The sequence below is a fragment of the Zychaea mexicana genome (genome assembly GCF_025766255.1).
Source record: "Zychaea mexicana strain RSA 1403 chromosome Unknown BDB00scaffold_9, whole genome shotgun sequence".
Lineage (NCBI taxonomy): Eukaryota > Fungi > Mucoromycota > Mucoromycetes > Mucorales > Lichtheimiaceae > Zychaea > Zychaea mexicana.
This window is the reverse complement of record NW_026516672.1, coordinates 683,121-696,988: the sequence shown is the minus strand read 5'-3', so window position 1 is coordinate 696,988 and position 13,868 is coordinate 683,121. Positions and strand designations below refer to the sequence as shown.

General features: G+C 40.8%; 5 protein-coding genes across 5 annotated transcripts; 4 read left to right on the top strand and 1 right to left on the bottom strand.

Annotated features, from left to right (window-relative positions):
• The first annotated feature begins 637 nt into the window (after positions 1-637).
• Positions 638-1,895, top strand: BDB00DRAFT_629023 (uncharacterized protein). The gene is made up of 4 exons (XM_053118087.1): positions 638-930; positions 1,011-1,164; positions 1,264-1,478; positions 1,555-1,895. The coding sequence occupies exons 1-4, from the start codon at positions 767-769 to the stop codon at positions 1,817-1,819; spliced, it is 798 nt and encodes a 265-aa protein (XP_052983820.1). The 5' UTR covers positions 638-766; the 3' UTR covers positions 1,820-1,895.
• A 2,473-nt stretch (positions 1,896-4,368) lies between these two features.
• BDB00DRAFT_805071 (F/Y-rich N-terminus-domain-containing protein) lies at positions 4,369-6,079 on the bottom strand. The gene is made up of 6 exons (XM_053122157.1): positions 5,881-6,079; positions 5,712-5,782; positions 5,476-5,642; positions 5,174-5,378; positions 5,006-5,084; positions 4,369-4,912 (listed from the first exon to the last, which is right to left on the bottom strand). Exons 1-6 carry the CDS (start codon positions 5,989-5,991, stop codon positions 4,682-4,684), a joined length of 864 nt encoding a protein of 287 aa, XP_052983819.1. The 5' UTR covers positions 5,992-6,079; the 3' UTR covers positions 4,369-4,681.
• A 1,928-nt stretch (positions 6,080-8,007) lies between these two features.
• Positions 8,008-9,996, top strand: BDB00DRAFT_805065 (casein kinase II regulatory subunit-domain-containing protein). Its single transcript, XM_053122156.1, has 4 exons — positions 8,008-8,172; positions 8,360-8,956; positions 9,136-9,404; positions 9,504-9,996. The coding sequence occupies exons 1-4, from the start codon at positions 8,133-8,135 to the stop codon at positions 9,648-9,650; spliced, it is 1,053 nt and encodes a 350-aa protein (XP_052983818.1). The 5' UTR covers positions 8,008-8,132; the 3' UTR covers positions 9,651-9,996.
• A 1,767-nt stretch (positions 9,997-11,763) lies between these two features.
• On the top strand, positions 11,764-12,873 carry BDB00DRAFT_805062 (uncharacterized protein). The gene has a single exon (XM_053122155.1). It carries the CDS (start codon positions 11,962-11,964, stop codon positions 12,556-12,558), a length of 597 nt encoding a protein of 198 aa, XP_052983817.1. The 5' UTR covers positions 11,764-11,961; the 3' UTR covers positions 12,559-12,873.
• BDB00DRAFT_628901 (uncharacterized protein) lies at positions 12,844-13,795 on the top strand. The gene is made up of 2 exons (XM_053118086.1): positions 12,844-13,122; positions 13,241-13,795. The coding sequence occupies exons 1-2, from the start codon at positions 12,945-12,947 to the stop codon at positions 13,591-13,593; spliced, it is 531 nt and encodes a 176-aa protein (XP_052983816.1). The 5' UTR covers positions 12,844-12,944; the 3' UTR covers positions 13,594-13,795.
• Positions 13,796-13,868: the final 73 nt, after the last annotated feature.

The window sequence follows — 13,868 nt, the reverse complement described above, 5'->3', positions numbered from 1 at the left end:
ACCTAAAGTATGAGATAGCAGAAAGATGATGTGTATAGTAAAAGAAAAGTAGTTGCTCTAGAACCATCATTAGATGATTAACAAACGCGAAAGAGTGTATGGAGTCTGAATTTTTTTGACCCTGGAAAGAAGTGGCTTGGGTGTTTTCTTCCTCTTCCCTGCTCTTTCTCCAACTCTTTTTTTTATTAATTGCAGAATGAACTCTGGACATCGTAACCAACCGAACTCTACTTTACCAACTGTCACTGAAGCACTTAGTGCTGGCAATTTTGACTACAACAACAACTATCTTTGCAAGAGATGCTGCAGTGAGAAGCCTGGAATGGATTTCAGTGGTAATACTAGACCGTATAGAACCTGTGTGGCCTGCCGTACTAGAGACACTCCACCCGAAATTGTTCCGTTGGATGACATGGTAATGTTGGACTCTTTATATGATTATTATCCTGCTGCAGATGATACAGTAAGTACATATATGTATTTTAAATTTTTTCCACTAAATTCTTGATCATTTACTACATGGTATGTAGAACGATCATTTCTATTGTTATGTAATGGTTGAACTGTATATGGAATCGATATCGATTGATCAATTGATCGAGCGAATCTTGGATGAGGTGATCAGTTGCAATGGGCATCGATATATGCTGAAGAACGAGGGGGCCCCTGAGCAAGCATTCAATCTAACCCTGATTGGAATGCGCTGGCCTCTGCATTTGCTTCTGCAAGTTCCGAAGACAGAAAAATCACGTCCAACACCGTCTCAATGGATTCGCCAGAGAGCAAAGCGCATAAGCTTTCATCAGAAGACAAAAAATTGATAACAGCAATGTACAAAAGATTGGATGAAGAAAGAATGTGGCGTCTGAGTATGGGGACAATTGTCGAAAAGCAAATGGAGAAAGTTGCAGCGATGTGCAATCATGAACAGTAAGTAATGATAGCGTTTTCTTCCACTACGCTATAACCTTGTGCTCGGTATATCTTAACTTTGCTTTGCATTTGTTTAGCTTATCTCACTCGCTCATTTTGGATCCGCAAGACAATGTTTGGGCCCTTGTCTTCACTGAGAAGGAGATCCAAGAAATAAAAAGTCATCAAGCACCGAAGCTGAAGACCATGCCTGATGAAATGAACGAATACATTGCCAAATATAAAGGTTTAGTAAGTTGGCCACGATCAACTTCATTCTCAACGCTAGAAACCAGCTGTTATAAAGCGAGCTTGATTGCTGACTCATTTCGCTCTATACATTTTTGATAGGTCGAACTAGAGGCAATTGAAGAAGTTAATGCCCAACACAGGTTCAGTCGATTGAAAGAACCATACTTGCATTGGATGAGCACGTCCATTGCCAAAGTACTCGACTTGCTTTATTATAATTATCTTGGTAAAGAGCGTAGTGAATCCGATCTACTGAAACATGTGTGGACCATCATCGACTGCTGCTTCTACCATGATACCATCGATGTCTTCTCGTAAGTTCAGCTTATATGCATGAAGGGCATTGAGGGCGGTGATATAGAACAGTCAGCTCATAAATATCTATTATAGCGGGGAGCAGAAAAGCAAGAGCACGAACAACCGAGTCAACAATGACCGTTCAGTAGCAGCACAAGAGCCATGCCAACGCAGAAAAGTTGGTTCAAAAACTGACTTATTGTTTGCCACTGACGTCGTTGAGCTTGGAACTGCGGAAGCCGGAAAAGACACTGATATCAATAGCACAAAGATGATATCAGAATCCGGGTTTAAAACACCCAAAGTCCTAAAGGACATGTTGTATCATATGGTGAAGGAAACACCAGCAAAACTCTGAGCGGTGCGAACATGTAGGTTCACTCTTGCCGGTAAGTTTTTTAGCTAGCTAGTATTCAACTGATCAAAGTATTGTAAGATTACACTCTTGCTCAACGGTTTTTGTATGCTAGGTACAGCATTGATGGCACACATCCTTGATTGTCCAGCTGGCTATGTGTGTCGCGTCAACTCTCTTGATCGATGGTTATATTTTCCAAGCAGTGAAAGTGACTTTGTCACACGTATCGCCGCGCTATTTAAGATCATCTGGAATGTGAAAGAGATGTTGAAAGACGTCGTTAAAAATATCAACAGCACCGATATCGATTTTTCTTTTGGCATCTCGCCTTCCAGTATCATGATACCACCCTGTTTCACGCCCACCAACAGTAAGCGCAAGGCAACAGGAAGCTCGTCCACAAACATGTCACTAAAGAAACCCAAATCTACCGTTTAATCCTCATACCTCCTGTATATACCTTCATCCCATATGTCTTTAAAACTTCTCCTCTATTATATAACTGCCTGTATATATATTCATCCAGTATGTCTTCAAACTTCTTCTCTATATATGACCTCCTTATTATGTTTATGCCACTATTTTCATTAAAAGTTTGCTTGATTATCTTTGTTTGTACAGTGAACCCCCGCTTTTTGCAACAGCGGGAATACTGTCAAAAAAGTTGCAAAATCTGGGATCTGCAAAATGTGAATATGTTGCATAAGTGGGATCGATAAGCTGGCAATCACATCTTTCCTTATTTAGTTTAAAGCTCTTAAATAATAGAATACAATAAGAAGTTAGGTAAGTGTCGTCTATCATCTGAACAAATTGTTGTGAGCTTCCTTAATTTAGAATAGAAATCAGGGCCTTTTTTTGTTTAGCGTTGCACCAACAGGGATAGTGCTACTCTTCGGCATCATACGTGCTGCAGCACTGAACAAAAACAACAATAAACACTGCATCTTTTGTTATAAGCAGTACGTGCCAAGCTTTTCCTTACTTCACTAAAAGAGCAGTTAGATGATGTGCTGCCTGCTACTACATGGTTTAATGTTGTACTGTAGTCACATAACAAGAATGTATGTACATACTCTGAAGAATTCTGGTATGTTCTAATGATGTGATGATCTACTCATAGGTCCGGAGGAACCAGTTAGTAACTATGTAGCATGGTACAGATTACTTAGCAACGCCTTGACTGTAATGACTTCTCTCCATGGTGATAAGCATGACGAGAGGCATCTTCTTGCAAGTTGTGTTTGTAGTAAAGGCTGATAAATAATAAAAAAGATTGTCATAAGTCATGTAAAGGCTCATATAAAAGATGAAATCCAGTTAGTGATAGACAGGGTCATAGATGTCAGTTCTGTACTTTTACCTATACGTAAAAATGTGTATAATCAGGAATGCTACGCCTGTTCTTAACAAACGTTTGTCGGATGAGCTCCAATTATGAGCGGTAGAACAGTCGAGTTTATAGTTACATAAGCGTGATATATATTGTAACAACGTAGAAAAAGTGGGAAGTATATTCCATGTCTTTCTTTCTAAGGAAAATAGATTGATATGACTTTAAGTAATCTTTAAATGATCACATTCTTATTCTGGTTGAGTACTGTATAAATAAGATACATTAGCGTGGTAAAAGAACTCACATCCAATGTTTGAGAGAGTATTGCGCTTGGTCGGGGAGCTGATAACAACGCTGTTGCCGAAATACTCAAAACGTATGCATCTGGAAGAATGGCGCAAGCGTGTAGAAACGAAAAACTTCGTTCTTTAACTGCCAACAACGAATGTAAAGATTTGTCTGTGAGTAAATGACTTGCCTTTTCTCTGACATATGTAGCCTTTGTTTTTAAGAATAATATATCGGTGGCATGGTGGCACCCAATGTCCACCGTTCACATAAGGTTATTAAGCCGCAAACTGGCCCCATGCACATTCAGAAAACTGGTGAATCCTAGCAGCTACTACTAAGACTGACAGTCCAGTGTTCTTTCGTTTGGGCGAGCATTATGTCAACTTCTTGACGCGGCTCATCATAGCCCTTTAATAAAACACTTTCAACTAATACTGAATGTGACGTGATAGGTGACAACACAGGTCAAGGGCACACTTTAAGCTCAGCAAGACGACCAAACGAATTTCGTCCCGAGTTGTAGACACCGGATCCTCATTCTGCTATCCCGCCATGCCCCATCACCTCGTCCGGACTCCAGTGTGGCGATCATCAGCACCTTATTTACTCGAGCATTATTAATACCTATATGATCGTAACACATATGATATAATTATCGGCAGATTCTTTCTCTCCTCCGCTGCCACTTTTTATCCTCCCCTCGGTCTCTTTTATGTATCATAGTCATGTTGTTCTTTGTAACAAGCATAAACATCAACATTCAAGTACATTCCTGCGTGTCTCTCTCGACCTTTCGAATCCTTTAATTTTCTCTTTCAAAAACAATAACTGCCACTTTCTTTCGTGTATATTTGTATAGGAAAGAAAATACTAATATGTCTCCTATATAAATATAAGGAGTCAAGATTTTCCTGATAGCTGGCTGAGAAGCTCTGTACAGTCGACTTGTAAACCGCATAGGATAATTCCGAAATGTTGTCATGTATTATTCCACTACTTGGACTAGCTATCAGCAGTAGGCGGGAGAACACGGTTCTTACATGATTCATCTACTTTGCTAAGGCTTCACACAGTTTAGCAGTGGAGGAGTTAAGTACTTTAATTTCATTTCCTTTGTTAGTAGAAGTAAAGAGTAATAGTAAAAAATGGTATTTATGGAAAAAAAACTTTAAAAATGATGGACATGTGTGAAGAAAGAGTGAGAAGAGAAAGAGATAGAAGAAAACGTGCAAGATTTATGCTTTTGTTCGGACGCGATAATTGACACACTTGTCCACATCCGGTAATCCTTCCACCATCTCGATAACCAAAGGATTAGAGAATCCATAATACTCTGGCCCTGAAATGGCATTTGCAGATTCTCTATGTCGGACCTCGTTGGCTCGTTTAATCACTAATGCCCAAGCACCTGTTGGTGTGCGTGCAGACATCTCTTCATCTGGAGCATCCGCAGCTCGAATTGTAAACTACATAAATGTTTTTTTTACCAATTTGAGCTACCCTAGTATTCTTTTTTGTAGCGAAAATTAAGGTAATCGTGATTTCAGTATATAGTTTACCAATGGAGTTTCTCCACCATCCTGAACTTTGCAAGTGTATGTTGTTTGATTTCTAGGATCCACCATGCTCATGTAAGTTCTGTTTAAAACATCAGCAGTGGATCAGTAAGTACATATTTCGTTCGAGATATACGATAAACAGATCATCTGCATCATCGTTTTCTCTACCTTTCAACACAGTAGCCGACGGGCCAAATATATCGCTCGCTATGGAATGATGTACGATCATACACGACCTTGCCAAGTTCTAAAACGTTCAATGAAGCGATCTGGAAAGGAAGTATCACACTTCCGTTCTCGTCTCGTGGTACCTCGATTGGTTTTCGTCGTGATGATGCTGCTCGTTTCAGTTTGGGCGCAGGCTCCACTTTGACTGCACAACCACACAAGCGTATCATGCGTTAGTTCCTGATTCACTTTCATTTTTCTTTACACATATGTAACGCAATATAATTCACTTTTTCTTTTACCCATTTCTTCATCTTCATCCAAAAGTTGATCTTCTTCATCTTCGTCTTCCACTCCTGCTCCTTCAATATCTGCTTCTTCAATCTCTTCGTCTTCGTCATCCTGACTCGTTTCCATAGCATCACCATTGGTTGCTTGGCTATCGTTGGATTTGGCTTGCATAAGGCGTCTATATAAAGAAGAACAGTTTCGTTGATACTTTCTGTATTCTCCATGAAGTATGGCTATTTGCTTTTACTTTTTCTCCTTTTTTAGTGCTTGCACTTTACGGTTGGCACGGTCTACCGATAACTGGGCCGACTTGTGTTTCTATATATTGCAGATAAAACGATAAGCATGTGTATAATATATGTGAGTGTCAAAAACTATCTACTGTCCCATTCATTTGATGCCAAAAACAAACATACTGCAATGAATTCGAGAATTTTTCGTTTCATTCGTCTGTATTTCCGTAAACGATCGTCTTGCCAATTGCCATCAGTCTGAATGGCGACATCGACACCATGTTGAACTGTCATTTTGTAATTCAGTAACGGTACTTTTTTTTGACGCGCTTCCCGACGCGAGAAAAAAGATTTCGAATGGAGCGTACCCCGACCCAACAATCACCTAAGAGCAAGTCCAGCGGACTCGCTAAATCACCAATTTCGCTAAATTTAACAGAAAATAATAGCTAGTTGACACTCCAGCGGACTCGCTAAAAGAACTTGTAAAATTAAAGGATAGCTATTGTCGGACACAAAGTCTGTCAAAGTTGACAGACTTTGATAGACTCGCTAAAGATTTTTCTTGTGAGTCCGCTATTGCTAGTCAGCAATAGCTAGTCCGCTGTAAAAATTGACTCGCCAAAAGAATAATTGGGATAGCGAGTGGTGAAAATAGAGGAAAATTTAGCGAGTCCGCTGGACTTGCTCTAATTGTTTCAGATTGGCTAATTTCACGCCTCACATGCAATTTGATATGCTTATACACACATACTCTGCTTCGGTGAAATCACTTTCTAATATGCGTATCACTAGCACCCGCAGGTTCAGCTGGTATGAGCATATAGTCAGTGACAGCTCGTGATTAAGGAAGATGACCTATATAACGTGAGCATAGTAGTAAATGGATGTAATATGGCACCTGCCTTCTTTTCTTCAGTGTTTATTGCTCACTAGAGTGAAACTTTTATTGTTGGAAGTGCCAGAACAACTATTTACTAGTAAAGCATCGAGAGAGACCATCTAGTTGATAAGCACATTATCAATTTATATCCCTTTCCAAAAAAAGCAAATTGAAATCGACAAGCTTCGTCTTCGACCAAAGCTTCGGCATCAAGTCTTGATATTGTCCAGCTTGAAACAAGGTATTTCTTGAAGTGGCAGTTGAATAAAGGGTGATTTTATTTATAGTGATGCTGTCATAATTAAGAACAGTAGTTGCGTTTGATGGTGAATACTTGCTTGCTTATGTTGATCCAGAAAAAAAGATTTCGGATACGGCCATGTATTGGTACATCATTCATTGTCTTACGAGTTTCTGAGTAAACAGCTTGTGTTGAGTAAACAGTTGGATCACAATTTACTCGGATCGATCATTCGTGCCTTTGTTACGGTACTCTAGTGGTCTGCTATTCAGGTGATACATGATCGTTAATCATTCTTGGATATCTGCAGGATCACGGGCCAATAAGGAAGAAATAAGTAGTAGCAAAGTTTAACTAGTGATGCGCTAGTTTCACTTATCAATTATTGTCAATGATTTTGAGCTGTTCGAGTTGGTACAATACAACCTGTTGTAGTGGAAAATTCGTAGCTGCAATAATAAAAGCATTACTTCAGATCAAAACACCTAATTTTTGCCTCTCCAAGTTCAATCTCCCTCGCACCCTCATTGGGTTAGTCACCAATGCCTCACGGCAAGTGCTTTCGCCGCCTTAGCAACTGCTTCCACCGTATTAGCAAATGCTTTTGCCGCATTAGCATTTAACAACCCAATAATACCATTGCCAGAGACAAAAGGGCACCAATTAGTATAAAGAACCTTTCTCTTTTCATTCAATAGCACTTCAGCTCATATCTTATCCTTTTCTTTTACAACGTTTCATCATAATAAAGCAATCTCTTAACTGCTGGTTTTTCGTACGTAAACATTCCCGAATCTTGAACTCCCACTTCCCATCAGAATAGCTTTGATAGCTTATTTAAGGCCCATAAATTGCCTTTTCCCTTTTATTCACACTTCATTTGCGTCGTATCCAGAATCTAGCCGCCACTCTACAATACCATACTTTTATTCAATAGGTAAAAGGAATCTTTAAATTGACTGTCTTTGATCCATGGTGTCCAAATTCATATACATAGCATAAATTTACCCAACAAACCCAAGCTCAAACTATGTGGGTTCTATGTCGCTTCGTAGTCGAAATGGACATGACACAAAAGTGCAGCTGAAACGTACTGTTTGACAACAAACAATGGTGGGGTGGTACGCTGATTTTGACGGATGCTAAAGGGCGCGTAGGCACGTCTTCTCGACCCGGAGCGTCCGTTGATTGGGTGAGCTCCCCATTTGCCCGTTCTCTAAGTTTAGGCTTTCTCTCACTTTGCACTATCTCGCCTTTTTTCCCTTTCCCTTTTTCTTTCCAGAAACGATTCCGTTCTTTTTCGATTGAACAATGGAAAGTTTTTTTTCGCCGTCGAATGCTGCTGTCTATGGTAAGCTTTTATTTTCTCTTTCTTTTTTTATTATATAACATAGAAACAACAGTTTTTAATATTTGTTGGGGGAGAGCCTTCGGTGTAATTGTGGTCGTTAAGAAGAATTCCTGAAGCGATTCACCTTTTGCTAGTGTTATAACTATTGTGTTCTGTTTCATTGTCATAAAAAAATAACTAAAATTAGATGACGACTCGCAGACGACGACGACCAGCAGCTCATTGCAGAGCTGGATCAGCTGGTTCTGTTCATTGACAGGACACGAATATTATGCCGAAGTACCAGACGATTTCATTGAAGACGATTTCAACTTGACGGGGTTATCAGCACTTGTGCCATATTACAATGAAGCGTTGGAAATGATCTTGGATGTGGAACCAGAGGAAATCTCGGACGAGGACGAACGGGCAGACGAGCCGACGGAAGAAGAACAGGAAGAGGAGGAAGATGATGGGTTTTGGAAAGAAAATACGGCAGTTGTGTCGCGCGGCGGCGGCAGCGAACGGAGGGATCGTGTTCATCCAAGCGTCGTCGAGCCTTATGCCGCCATGTTGTATGGACTAATCCATCAACGCTATCTACTGACACGTAATGGTCTGCGCTTGATGGCTGAACGTTATGCTGCAGAACAGTTTGGTTTTTGTCCTCGTGTTTATTGTGGTCGCTGCCCAGTCATCCCGTGCGGTCGCTATGATGAAGCCGGACGCGAAAGCGTACGCCTCTATTGCCCGCGTTGCATGGATCTGTATAATCCGCCTAGCTCTATATTCCAAAATGTCGATGGTAACAACTACTTGGAGAACTTATTTCTTATCTCCCTCTCGATCTATCCCTCTTATTCTCTCCCACGCTTTCCCTATACTCTCCACAGCCCCTTGGATGCAAGGACCCTTTCTCTCGTTATTTAATCTATCACTTCTTGATACAGCATATACTCATACGATATATTTTGACATTTATAGGCGCTCATTTTGGTACGACGTATGCCCATCTACTCTTCCAATCATTCTATGAGCTGGTGCCGGCTCCACGAGCAAGCATCTATCAACCACGAATCTTTGGATTCCGGGTAAACGAGCGATCACGGGTAGGGCCACGCATGCAATGGCTACGGATGCGTCCCCCAGAGTATCTGACGGATGCTGACGACGGGGAAGATGACGACGATGACCATGTGGATATAGAAGATGTGGGCGAGGAAGAAGACGAGCCAGTATTTACACATGATGTGGTGGGTAAGGTAGAAATGCAATTGGATGTTGCCATCGTCTGCTGATACACTCTGTTGTTGTTTTTCATCCCCTATTATTATTACTTGTTTTTATGTTAGCCATCGCAGGCGGTGGAGCAGCAGCAGCAGCACCAACAACAACGGCAACAGCGAGATGATGACCGACTTACTCGGTTGACCCATCAAATTGAAGGCTGGCGAATGAGGGATTCGGGTCTGAATAGTTTCTTTCGACGGTGGATCTGATGGGTTGCTTTATGCTCTCTTCCACTCTTTTGTCTTCTTTTTTCTCTCTCTTTCTCAAGTACGCCACATATCCCCGTTCTCCCCACACATACGCAACACTTTTTACATATTCACACACATATAACCTTTTTTCTTCCTTTTTAAAACTTCCAACCTCCTTTATAACGTACCTATACTTTTGTTTTTTCTTTCTTTCTTGCCCTCTCCCTTTATCTCCCCCCGACAAGAGGATGTATAATATAGCGCTATTTCCCAACTACCACAGCCAATAACGCACCTACCAAGTGCTGCGAAATGTACAGGATCCTTGCTAAATGGTATTATCAAATAAATAGTTCCATCATCACTGATTTGTCATATCAGAACGTCCTTTGCGGAAAAGGGCGAGGTGTTGAATGAACAGAAGAAATGTCGGCTATGTAACATTGTTGTATCTAAACATGGTTATTTATATACTTGTATAGGCATACATGTAGCTGGTACAACCAATTTATATTATACATGCGCAAAAAACGAAAGAAGGAATCATCAGTATCATAATGATTATCCATGCACTTTCTTATGTTCCTTTGACTAAACAATAATAAGCAAGAAAGCGGTATTATGTAATAATAACATTGTTGACTACTACGCTTAGCATGTAGACGATCAGATTAGGCCACAGTAACTGTCACGAAAGTTATCAAGTATAACCTCCAAGCTATCAAAATTTTTAAAAATATCAGCCATGGAATTGGATCTAGGTGTCGGTTTGATAAAGAAGGCATATCTAGACTTATTAGTAAACATTCCCACCTAGGAAAGCGAGCTATGTATGAGATTGAAACAATGAAAGAAGTAAAATGAGTAGCTCATTTTAATTTCACCTAGAAGGTGGTGATACATCTGTCGTCAACATTTGCAGAAACACTCGTCAGCCGTGTGTTGAAAGAAGTGTGTAAATATGTAAGTACATGTCTAACCTAGTTGATTGGCAAGGTTATGAATGTGTTTGCGAAAGCATGCTGTCTTTGTACTTATTAGTAAACGCTAATGAAAGTTGGGATCCTTCACCTCTTCTAATATTATAAGCGTTTTTAGAATACGATAATAGAACAAATATGATTGTACTACAGAAGTTTCCGAGAAGCATCATGTAGTAATGATTAGACTCATAGTAGTTATTGAAGTAAGGTTATACTGTACATTATTGAATAACAGCTCTATTATGATCATTTAACTGACTTAATGCCTTGTTTCTTTCTCGGGGTTCTTGCCGAGTCAAGGATAGAAGACTGCGTTATCAGAACGTATTTTACTAGCAGTAACTGATCATTTCTTTGTTTTGTAAAGTTCAGTATCAATGCTTAACGCCAATGATTGCAGAGAGAGATGCTATAGTACCGGTAAGAATCCAAACCAGGCCTATTTACTTGATTTAATCGGTCACACCCTTCATCTTTTTCATTGTATTCTAATCGGCTCACACATAGAACTTATATACCAATCAAAATCTACATCACTATACCTTTTCTGTATGCATTATATAGTATATGGCTGGCCCTCTGTTTTTACCTCGCGTAATTCATATGGATGTGTTTATGATTCAAATCGATCATCGCTTCTTTTGCTACTAGAGCGATACAAAAAGGTCCACATGAGCGATCTGCAATAATCATTCCTCATTTGGTCTCTTTTCAAAGCATGCACAGTATGCAGTTGATAGTTACAACTTACAATACATCCGACGTCGTTCATGTGTGCACATGTAAGTACGCGTAAGTGACGCTAATTAGTACTACACAACAATAGTTCGTGGCCGAGTAGAGAAAACGTCACTTTATGAATGTATTTCTCGTTTGCACCCCTTCCCTTCGTCTCCTTAATGAGATGATGGCATGCTAATTATCTGAAAAGTAGAAGCCCGAGCAAGTAAAGTTTTTTTTTAGTTCGCTGAAATGATTATCCCTTTTAGCGCTAAATGGTAGAACGAACCCTTCTTTAATACTGATTTCTGGATGACTCAACACTTGGTAAAACATCAGTACATAGCAGTACCGAGCGAGTCACCTGTCGTTGTCGTTGTTGTCGGTGAGTCGGAGGCTGGTTGTATCATATCCGCATCCATCCTTCCCCCTTTCCTCTCTCGTATGTCAGGTCTCCCTTTAATTCGCTGCCACAATCGGCAATAGCAAATTAATTTGTGGGCTTTTTTTGTGTTCTCGTCCCTTTCCTCTCCTGACCTATTAATTATTTATCTCTGACTGTCTTTTTTCCTATATCTTCTACTCTCCTTTTCTTTTTTCCCTTTCTATTCAATGAGCTTGGCGACATGAGCACAATGACACCGAGCAAAGACGAACCAATTTTACCACCTACCGAGGAACAACAACAACAGCAAGTAACAGAAGTAGCAGCAGCAGAAGACGATCAGGCATTGTCTACCGTTGCCATTGCCGTCATTTGCGTTTGTGTCGTTGTTGGCGTAGCTCTATTAGTGGGCTTTATTTTGATACTACGCCGCATGCGACGAAGACGTAACGCGCACAATGCTGGATTCGTTACGTTTGACGACGCACAATCATGGCAAAAAGCATCCATGTCCTTTAGTGGCGAGCATCAGCACCACTATCACCCGCCACCACCACCAGAAACACACGACCTTGTATTCAACTCAATATTGGAGCACCCCCCACGAGCGCCTGCTTCTTCGCATCAGACCAGTAGCAAAAACAGCAACTCCTTGTCCACGACAAGCATGATGTTTGAAGACGGGTACGAGAAGTCAGAAGAAGACGATAAGATTCTCATGTCGCTGGCTCGACAGAAGGATTGGACTCAACTGTATCGCCCATTAACGCCTTCTCAACTCGAACAACAACAACGTCCGCATCGCATTTCAAACAGCTCATCGTATCATGTCTGGTGAAGAACTATAGTTCTTCTCCGCTGTCAATCTACCTTCGCCCCCCACCCCTTTGTCCTCTTCTTCATGTACCATAGCCCATCATCACATGTTCCATTTTAACAATCATTCCCAGTCCTCTCGCCCTTTCCGTGTATCCTTTCGATTACTTCCGCTCTCATTGTATATAACTCTTTCTTTTTGTTCTCTCCCTCGTGCCCCTTGTGTTCCTCGTGTGATTGAATAATCTGTCAAAAACAAACAAACGAACAATAAGAGTTTCCTTTTTAGCTCCATTTTCTTTGTTCAAGTGCCGCATCATCTTTTTTTTTTTTTTTTGCTTGCGTTCATTTTCTCCTTTTATACTACGCTGTATAGTATTACACACTGTACACGTTGTACATTCTAAAATGGCCGACCAAGATGATTCACTATGGCAGCCTGTAACCCATGGCAACCGTGGTAGTGACCAAAGAGCAGTGTCATCACAACAACAACAACAATGGTCACAACGAGAAGTTCCGCGATGGCAACATATCCGAACACCAGCCGAGCAACAGGATACTGAAAACTCGCTTCGTGCCTTAGGTACTATGAATACTACTTGGTAATAGCAAATAATAATAATAGTAATAGTAGTCATAAACTGCCCGTGCTCATAAAACCGGGAGCGTCCCTCTTCATTTATCCCGCTTCTCTTTGCAAGAATCAATGTTGGCACGGCTGAAGTCAAGACCAGTGAGAACGAGACCCACACAAGAATCATCAACGTTTATCCAGGAGCAACAAGAAGCATGGCACGACGATGATGATTCTTCTATCGATGCATCCTCAGTAAGAGAAGGAGAAGATGCAATGACAGCAGCAGAAGAGGATCATGAAGGACTTTATTTACTATGGAGGGAACGTGCCCAAAGTGGAAGTCAAGAAGAGGCATCCTTACTGGATAAAGCGCTTCAACGTCAAAAACTAGAGCAGGAGTATACATGGCCATGGACCCTGGCCTGGATCCCTCGGTGTTGTTCATGCTGTCTCGGCTCCTCTTCATCATCGTCTTAAAATGGGTCTTGTTATTGGCTATTCCCTTCATGGTGCTGCTGTTGCTGTTGCTGTTGCTGTTGGTGAGATTCCCACAATTGCGATTCCAAAAATATTCTTGTCGATTCTTTCTCGCTACTACTGCTACTGTTACTATTACATACACATTACATCCAATATAATAGAACAATGGATATTGACATTAGCCCTGTCCGGTGACTACGTGTGCATGTAATAAGGGGGCTGGACTGGATTGGGTGAATGGGAATAGTAAATACCTTGCAGATCGAAACAGG